This window comes from Pezoporus occidentalis, unplaced genomic scaffold (genome assembly GCF_034315485.1).
Source record: "Pezoporus occidentalis ecotype Australia unplaced genomic scaffold, CSIRO_AGI_Poc_V1 ctg36, whole genome shotgun sequence".
NCBI lineage: Eukaryota > Metazoa > Chordata > Aves > Psittaciformes > Psittacidae > Pezoporus > Pezoporus occidentalis.
Genome location: NW_026915591.1, coordinates 1,798,871 through 1,809,088, shown reverse-complemented (window position 1 = coordinate 1,809,088; position 10,218 = coordinate 1,798,871). Strand labels below are relative to the sequence as shown.

The following is a 10,218-nucleotide window of genomic DNA, read 5'->3' as shown; positions in this document are numbered from 1 at the left end:
TATCCAAAATCAGAGGAGATGGCATCTGGGAACGACAGACAACCCTGAGACATGAGCACAGCCTGCAGCCTCCCTGCACCCCGCCTGGCTGTGTAGGTCCAGCACCCGTGACTTCCACAGCCTCTCCGAAATCCTCCCGGCCGGTCCCAGCGCTGCAGCCCAGAGAGCGGCTGGAGCACGGGATGGAGCAGGAAGCCTAAAAACTTGGGTCTGCAGAGAGACCTCTAGTGTTTTTCTTTCTCCATGTCCTGGCAGAGTTCCTCCAAAGTACAAATACACACAGAGCTCCCATTGTTTGCAGCCCTTCACAAGCCCACTGATCCTAATATGGAATTCAGCAGGAAACCCATGATTTCCTGACACACAGCAAGCTGGAGAAAGAAAGGAAAAACTCCATTAAAAACCTCCAGGCTCTCCTCCATGTTAGAAATGAAATGGAAAATGGAGTGGATTTAACAGGAATCCCTGATTCCTGCAGCCAAGCTGGAGGAAGGGAAACGCGAATCAAAGCTGCAGGCTGCTGATATTTTTTAAGTCGCAATAAATACTGAGAACTCCCAAGCAGGATGAAGATTTCCTGACTCTGACGAGTAAGAAGGGACAGATAGCTTTTTAATGATATTTCTCTCTGTATATTTAATTTATTCACCTCGATGATTCTCTTTACTGATCTGGTAATTGTTAGAAGTGGCTGTGACAGCCTGGAAACATTAGTATGATTTCCTGAGTTTGAGATTTGCTGCCCCCCCCCCCCCCCCCATCAAACTCAGGAAAAGTCAATACAATCGCACTTCATTTTTCCTTCATGTGCACTTGGAAGTCCTGGGAGAAGCAAGAGCAGCGGCAGCAGCAGCAACAGCAAGAATGAACTGCAAGGAAAATGACAACTGCACTGACGGGAGCAGCAATAACGCGAAGAAGATGTTAAAATGTGTGGTGGTTGGGGATGGTGCAGTTGGGAAAACCTGTTTGCTGATGAGTTATGCCAATGATGCCTTCCCAGAGGAGTATGTCCCCACTGTGTTTGACCACTATGCAGGTAAGAAAGCATTTTAAAAGAAGTTTAATTGAGGACTGCAGCAGAGCCAGGTGTGAGGTAAAGGAATCTCCAGGAGAGGAGAGGATTGTTCAAAGGGGGTGCATGGGTTACTTCTTGTCCAAGAATGTGATTCAGGCCTGGGTGGTAGCCAGGCAGCTTAGATGGCAGCTTATATATTTGGGGCAATGCAGGATTTATTCAGAGAATTTATTTGTTTGTTTCCAATTTTTATTTTAGTTTTGGTGAATAACCAGTGTTAGGGATGCAGTCAAATCCCCTGGGTTTTTGGGACAACAAATACAATTCTGCCTCCCTCAATTTTTATTCTTGGTTTGCTTCTGAAATTCTGAAGTTATGAACTTTGCAGGCTGCAGTTATAAAGACTACATGTATATACACATAAAAATATGTGCTATTGGTGATCTTGTGCCTCATGGCAAAAGATGCATAGATTGCAATATTTATATCCTATTTAAGCAGTAATCTTTGAGAATATATCCTATTTAAGCAGTAATCTTTGAGAAAACCAGCATAGTCTCTTTCTGTGCTGTCAGAGTGTAACTCCTTTCAGAGACATTTGTTATTCCATCTATAAATAGATTTTAATGCTATAACTTGATTGTAGGGAAAGCAGAAGTGGTGATTGGTTTGAGTACTTTCTTGTGAGGGAATTTGTAAGTATAAGAAAAAATACGAACATAATCAAGATCATCAATGGTGTTCACTGCATCGCTGTGTAAAACAGACTCAGATTTAAGTACAATATTCACAGGCTCTTTCTGTAGCAATTACTTGCATTACCCAGCTGTGTCCAAAGTTATCATGCAGCTGGTGTGCTAGGCTAAAACTGTTGCTCAAACTTCTGCTTAAATTTTCCTATCCCAGATTCTGCTGGTTTTCTTCTCTCACTGCTCCTTTGGCTTACAGTTGTTGTTTATGAGATCCCTGAAGAACAGATTCTAGAAGCACTGCAAAACTCATTGCTTATCTTGCAGCAACAGTTGGAGTTTCCCTCATTCTCTCCCCACCTCCTTAAAAACTGAATTTTCATGCCATGGCTTATCATAGATTTGGTATTCTGTAATGGGAAAATCTCTGCTTTCATTCTGGCTTCATGTCAGGTTTAGCAGATGAACTGGCCAAACAAGCAAGCTGTGTAATCGCAGAATCTGATCCATGGAAATGTGAAGTCCTGTTCCTCCACAAGAGTGGGCAGCATCACTTCTAATGCAAGCAACACTTTCTTCCCTCTACCCTTCCCACCAGATAAACAACCATTTAAAAAACAAAACAAAACAAACCAAACAAAAAAAAAAAAGAACCTTTACCCAAACAAGATATAGGAAAGCATATTGCATGTTCTAAACACACACTTGCATGAGCCAAAAACCCTAAGGAAGCCTGGCTGTGCAAATCTATGACTTATAGTGCAACAGCACCCATTTTCCTGTGAAACACTGAGTTCTCTTATCCCTCACAGCTCCGCTTCCCAGCTATATACCAGTTGCAGCCCTTCTCTCTCTCTGTGCCCTGCAAGTACCTCTGTGTGCAATAGCTGGTGCCAGACCACCTATGCATCAGCCTGTGGCTGGGTGGTTTTGGTGTGAGTGCTGGGGCACATGTGTCCATGGAGCTGTGCACACACACAGGTGCTGATGCAAGACAGGCAGGCTGGCACTCGGCGGAGGCACTACGCTGAGTTTCTCTTCCCTACCCAACTGCAGGTGACTTGCAAGGGCTTGCTTCAATTTCTTTCCCTCTCTGCCAGAAGTAGTAGAAATTGCCAGTGGGCTCAAAAGTTACTGACAGAGAGGAGGGCTGAGAGAAGGATGGGAAGATGAAGAATGTCACTGTGTAATCCTTATTTCCTCAGGGTATCAGGTAAAAGCAGCATAAATGCAGTTTGAAATCAAGCTACATTTTCAGGGTTTGAAGAGTTAGACATCTAAAATATCTCCAGCTATTTACAGCACATAAATATAAACTAAGAATGCTTTCAATGACAAAGTTCAGAAAGATAAGGGAAAAATATAGCTTCGTATATTAACATGTTATTCTAAGAAAAAACCTATTCAGCGTCAGTGGTCAAAACTAGTACTGATCAAAGATGTAATTTCAGGGTTTTGAGAAATCCCATCATTTATTAAACCAATTTCACTACAAAACTGCACATAGAATTGAGCAGTGGAAATTACTTCTGGAGCAGAAAAAGTCCCACTCATAAAACATAAAAATATTACATGGCATAAAACATAACATAATTTAAAATACTGTGGGTATTGAGAGAGTAAAGAGATCGCTTGGGGCAACCTTACTGCTGAGATTACAGACTTCAGGATATTCTGTAGCAGCAGCCCATTCAGCCATGGCAGCCCATAGTCGAGAGGAAAGGTAGTACAGTAGTACCATGGGCACAGCGGTACCATGGGCACAGCAGTACCATGGGCATGGTGATACCACAGGCACCATGGCATGGAGGGAGCCTTCATACATAGGCAGATCCTGCAGGGTGCTTGAGGCTCTGTAAAATCACATTTGAATTTACCCCAGGGAACCAGTTTTTCTGCCCCTGCCCTTGCCTCTGCCAAATCCAACTGTTTCAACTTTTCCAAACAAGCTGAAACCGTTTGATTCTGGTCTTCCATGCTGGAAATGCTCAAAAGCAATTAATTGCTACAGATTTTTGTGAAGTTGCACTTTCCATTGAAGGTTTTTCACCCACACGTTGTTACCAGCAGTGGTGCGTTAGCAAGCTCTCCCTCTTGCCTCACCAGATCACAGCCTGGTTGTGAGTCCCAGGGCATTTACCAATTTCCTTCTTTCTAATGGAAAAAGTAGGGAGAGGGGAAAGCATTAAAAATTGAGGACTCCAGTAGTGATCTCAGAGTAGTTTCTCACTGACACAACTCCAGCAACTCGGGGGAGACAGTGATACTATCCAGCCCAGCATTGGGAAAAGCTCCAGATGCACCACTGCTGTGGCCAAGGCATTAACCATTCATGGCCCTGCAGCTACATGTACTTGCCCTGCTGTGTTGCATCTTTTTAGCTCCTTCCCTGGGCAGGTTTCCATGGGACAGGTGAAGCAGGTGAACATACTGACAAGGGTGGCCAAGAGGAAGCAACCAGCATTTCAAAGGGCTGAGCTCCAACAGTATTAGACCTGTACAGTACTTATTCAGTACCTTTCACATAAAAGGGTTTGAAAAAAACTACAAAATTTGGGCCCAACATCCCTGTAAGAAATCAAAGGCAGTAGATGGATTTCACCTAAGGAATGAGCAGGCTTCCTGCAGACAACTCATGCAACATTTACAACTCAGATATGGTGATGTCTGGGAAGAAAAGCTGTTCGTGTTTCACCATGCATGCAGCTGCACTGTACCAAAGTCCAAACCAGTTATTAGCTCCACACTAGTAATATTCTGCCACAGATTCCACCCACAGTCCACAAAAGCAAATTTGTTCGGGGCCTGTTGCCAGGCTTGGGATGTGATGGATGTAGAGTAGGGTCAGAGGCAATGCCAGACAGATGGGAAAGGCGAATTTGTTATTTGGATACAAAAATGGTTTATTTTGTTGGATGTATGGAAGTTTACAAGTTTGGTTACCTATCAAGGCATTTTGAAGAGGTTTTTCTAGAGATCAGAGCCCTGGGGTTCCCTCACATTTGGTGAATTTCCAAAGGTCCACACTGAAAGGGTTTAACCACGAAGTAAATGCTATTTCTATGGCAGGCAAACCAAAGTGCTATCCTAGTGACAAACAGGATATTACTGGCAATAACTGTAACAATAGAGGCCGTTTGGATAGTGAGTAGATGCTTTAACATGCTGGTTCCATTCTGTCTTTCGAACATCAGATGCCGATTTTCCATGAGCAAAGGTCTCTCAGTCGGGGTGACTTGTATTGTGTCTAGCTATGTGAGGTTATAAATGTTTAATTATGGCTGAGGTTGTACCAACAAAATAATTCAATTCAACTAGCAAAGTTGGTTTAATAATACCAAAATTAACTGGCTTGCTCTGTGAAATGAAGAAGTGAGATGTGTGTTGTTACTTAGGCAGCCACCAAGCCTCCCATTTGGTATTCATGAACCCTAAAACCCCAGCAATTTTTAGCATGAAATTTATTCCTCCATAAGTTTATATTCCTCCATAAGTTTATATTCAGGCTTCCCAAAGAGTCGGTCAATGCCCCAAGCCTGTCGGTGTTTAAGAAGGAATTGAACAATGGCCTAAACAAGATGCTTTAACTTGGTCAGCTTCAAAGTAGTCAGGCAATTGGACCGGATGATCACTGTAGGTCCCTTCCAACTCAAATTATTCTGTTCTATTCATAAAGTAGATATAGAATAAATATGAACCTCCCTCCCCTCATATGTCGGGACAAACTGGTGAGCATTTATATAGTGAACCCATTTGAAAAAAATTAGCAGTGGCATGTGATCAGCTAATGAATAGCATACAGAATAGTTCAGCCATGACTGAAGCTCTGTAAATTAAAAGCAATATAGAAGAAGACAGATGTTAATTACTGTTAGCAGACATGGGTTTTGTTCTTTAATGATGATTCAATCTAATTTGTCTGACTTTGCACTGAAGTGGGCCAGGGTGCTCACTGGTCTCTCATAGTAGTGATCACAGCCTTACTAGTCAGGCAAGCCATGCAAGAAAAGAGTCTTTTTCTCTGGCATTTTTATCAGAATAGGAGCAGTACTACTACTCTTGCCCATAGCAGTCACTTGTGCCTGTGCAGATCCATAAATACATTAAACCCTGCCTGTATGCCACAGCACTGACTCAAATCTGTGTTCCTTACATCCGCGCATGAAAAAGAGCAGTTGGAAGTGTGCTGTTATTGATCATGGCGCTGTCAGTGGCTGGCCACTCTCAGTCCTGGGGCAGGCAGGAGCACCCAAGGGAGACAGCTCATGCATTGAAAAGCTTTGCCCTGCACCTTCTCCCCATGTGGGAGGAAACACTAACCAAGACATTGCAGAAAACAGATGGGAACTGTAACTCCCAAATTTCTCCATTTGCAGTCACAAAAGCACATCTCTCTACACTTTTGATGTGCTAGTTATTTTTAATTGATTGCTAACTCACACCGATTTCAACCCTGCTTGCCATCATGTGTAAGCAATGGCTGAAACCCTATACCATTGCTTTATTTCCCTGTTGAAACTTTGTTAGACAGGAAGAGACTGCCTAAGGAGATTTGCAATTTCTGTATGGGTGCTGCTGTGGGAGCCTTCACACTACCACATTCTTGAGGCAGTTGTCTCCTATAAAAAGCTTTGGTAGCACGTTAGACAAACCCTTCATGCAATGTTTGGGGTCATTAAACTGAAAGAGCTATAAATAGCACTGGAAGAGAGCTGTAATGTTTATTTGCACAGATGCTTGCAGTGTGGGTTGTTTGGTTTTTTTTTTCCTTTTAATGTTCATCCAGTTTTGATGGTACAGATTTGAACTTTATCCGTGAGACAAGAAAGCAGTGACTCTTTTAAGATCTGGCTCTTTAGACTAGCAGCTACAGAACAGATATTTTAATTTTGCCTCTCAGGAGCTAAAAGGACTTCTCTGCCAATCTTCCTGGTATCATCCAGAATAAATGAGGGATCTCAATAAAACATGGAAGGTACAACACAACAAAAACCCACCAGTGCAATTCAAAGGTTTTCATAGCTGACTCTTTTGAAGATAAATTTTACAGAACTGCTAATTCTTAGATTCCCCACAGAAGGTTTTATTTTGTCTTGTGTCATATAAACCAGAGGAGTTCTAGTGATCCTCAAGCTTTTTCACATCCAGGAAGACTAGACAGTCTTCATACCAAAAAAAGGTGCTTTTTTTTTTTTTCACCATGGTTATTCCACATTCAGATGAAACAGGCACCTTATACATCCCCAAGCATCTTAAGACCTTTTCCTTCTGAAGGTGTTTTAGTGTATGCAAAGACCTGAGATAACTATCGCTCATATCTCTCTTCCTCACCCACATCCCTGTATTGTCCTGCGGGTGCACGATCCACTTGGAGCCCTTGGAGACACAGGTGTGTGCATGCTTTGTAATCCTATTTACTCAGGGCAGATTGTTTCTACAGCAGTGGTCTGAGCACTGTGGTGACAAAGTCCCTGTTGTCCCCTGGCATTACTGAAATGCAGCTGTGGCTGGGTAGGAGTCTGCAGCACCTGAACTGCTTCCTACCTCTGTCTTTGTTACAGAGCTTCTCTTTGTACTGTTGCCATCCCTGGTTTGATTTTACACTGACAAACTTTATGTTACAAAGAGACACAATAGAGCTCTCCACCTATCCGTCACATACCCACCAGCATCCTGCTGATCGCCCAGGACTCAACCCAGAAGCTGCTACAGTCCTATGAAGAGAATTCATTTCTTCATCCAGTATCAGCAGTCAAATAGTTATCCTTGTGCGTCAAGCACAGCAGGGAACAACACTGGCCCATGAACAACATTTACAGTCTAAAAACTAGATGTAGAGAATAAGCAAACTACAATGCACATCAGGAAGGATAGTGCCGGGAATTAGAGGAATAGATGAAGCAGCCATGTTATTTCATCCAGACTTATCTACCTTAAATTCCACCTAAGCCCCTCTGTCTATTATTTTGTATTAGCTATGTGGCGTTTGAAGGGCAATAGGAAATACAAAACATACTAAGCAAGGAGTTAGACTATTTGAATGTGTATTAGTGGTTTGGATGTCTTATGATGGGGTTTTTTTTAAGGTCAGTCACAGTCCAGAGGGGATGGGTTGGAAAGATGAGAAAGTCAAGTGGCTTAAAAAGAGATATTTGTTTGCATGGCATGTGATTAACCCAGGGATCTTATTACTGTACAGAAGTTACAGAGGACAAAATTTTAACAAGGTTTGGAAAAAGGAAGATTGGACCAGATATCAGGGAGATTGAGTGCTATCATAAGCTAATGAAAAAGACTTCTGCAAGACACAATAAAATGTGAGCTACCACCACCTTCTGTCAGAGGCCAGGATAAGACCTAAGTTTTGTCTGATGAATGGCAAATTATCTTAAACGTGCTCCCTGCTACCTCAGAGATGAAGACTTAACTCCCTGGGCTGTGAGTTTGGCCCAATCCAGCATTCTTGTACTCAGTGTTGTAGAAAGTGACTTTTTGGAATCATTCTTCTGATAAATGGATGGGCAAACATATTTTGAAATTTTGCTTATGTAGCAATGGACTGCTGCAAAGAGACATGGAGCACAAAAAGTATTTACAGCAGAAGTGACGAGAAAATGACCCTTTCCTTGTCACTACTGAAAGATAGTCAGTCTTAGTCTTTCCCTCCACTTCTTTGTGGAGCGAAACATTGCAGGAGGTGACATCAACTGAGAAAATCAAAACTGAAACTGCGGCTTCTGGCCCATGCAGGACAATCTCTACAACTGAACTAACAATCTCATTCATTCATTATCTTAAAATCAATAATTAGCTCGGTTCATGTGGCCAGTCTTCTACACCACTTAGAAGGCAAAACCACTCACAGGTGGTGCTCGAACAGGTGTGTGTTGACAGCCAGGTAGATACAGATACTTTCCAGCAGCAGATGCTCCACATGCAGGAAAGAAAAACAAAAACTTAGCAAAGAAGTCTAAAAACCAAAAATTCCTAGACATGTACAAACTGACTCCTTCATCTCTGCAGATGTGGCAGCCTTTTTACTAAATCATCGTAACAATGGCTTAGTTACTGAGTAAGTCAATGCAAAATTTCTCCACTAAAACTTATATCTCATTTTCTGTTCTCTTGATAAACCTTGATATCTTGATGTCTGTGCTAGTAGTACATATCGTTATTCTCATGCACCACTGTGTATCTTTTGCCCTGCAGGCAGTGCCTTTTCCTATGTTCTAACTTTCCAGTTGTTATGGCCAGACCTAATGACATCATGGAAATGGCAAGGGATGAGGAAGAGCAAACATATTTCCTTCAATTGTTCTGTTCAGACAAAGTCATTAAACAATAATGACATCTCCTGTCAAATTCTTATTTATCTTTGCAATGAAAAAATCCAAGTTATTATATTTCTAGGCTGTTCTTAAGAGTGACCATTCACAAGTCTCCTTTCAGATATGTTGTTCTTGTGTCGCAAGCTATGGGTCTTTCAGCTAAGTTAGGGGAGAAGTTACTGAAGAATGAAAGCTTTATGAATTGCCACCCCAAGTTTTATATCAAGTGTCACTGAGTGAATGAATTCTTGACCAGATTTATGAAATGAACTGGCATTCATCTCTCTTTTTTTTCCCTGGATAAGAACAGGGAAAATGGGTTTTTAAATAATGTCCAATAATTAAAAGCTTAAAAAAAAAAAATTAGCTTATTTATTATCCAGTACCACTTGCATTCAAATTCAGAATTGTCTCACCCAAGACAAGCCATGCTATCAGCAGTCTTGGCTGAATGCAAAGACTAGACCTTAAGTGCAATTTCTACATGCACTACATTCTCAAGCACCATTCCTCAGCCAATGACTTTCCCACGTATCTAGGTGGACAAGAAAGCTCTCCCGTATCTGAGAATGAATCATTGTTACTGCAGTCCCAAGCACCATCTATCATGTCTCAGCAGTGAGGATACAGCCAGGTAGGTGCAACAAGAGGGAGGGCCCAAGGATACAATCTAACCATGTGGTTGCTACCACCTTTGACTGAAACGGATGCAGTTTTCATTATGCAGTGATGATTTTTCCTGAGTATTTATTTCTTCTGTAGCATACATACTCACAAATATATGAACAACAGCAAAGCCCTTTTCTTAGTCAGATATCGCTTTTCTTAGTCAGATAGCACTGTGGGCATGGAAAGTTGTCATATGAAAGTAGACTCAGAAGGGTCCTGGGGAACACAGTACCATCTGCACCCTGTGGCACTTGCTGGAGGTGGTGTGCCCAGCTAGTCCCCATAGCCAAAGTGGTGTAGCTGGGATCCCAGGTAAGCGAAAGGCACGGAAGACCGTGAGAACTCGGTATTTCAGCTAGCACAGCTCCCCAGACTTAGTGTGGGCCCAGTGCAACAGCAAATCCAGCAGCAAGGTTGCCCAAGGTTTGCCCTTCTGCCCTGGGGACTGGCACAGCAATGAATCCAGAAATATGAAACACGCCAACTGGTCTCAGGGGAGGGGAAGGATGGAAAA

At 42.3% G+C, this 10,218-nt stretch overlaps 1 protein-coding gene across 1 annotated transcript in view; it reads left to right on the top strand.

Moving 5' to 3' along the window:
* The first annotated feature begins 251 nt into the window (after nt 1–251).
* RHOJ (ras homolog family member J) overlaps nt 252–10,218 on the top strand; it is a 56,234-nt gene continuing 46,267 nt past the window's right edge. The window contains exon 1 of the mRNA XM_062630746.1: nt 252–1,039. Coding sequence (XP_062486730.1) covers nt 865–1,039 — 175 coding nt within the window. The 5' untranslated portion in view covers nt 252–864. The remainder of the gene's footprint in view (nt 1,040–10,218) is intronic.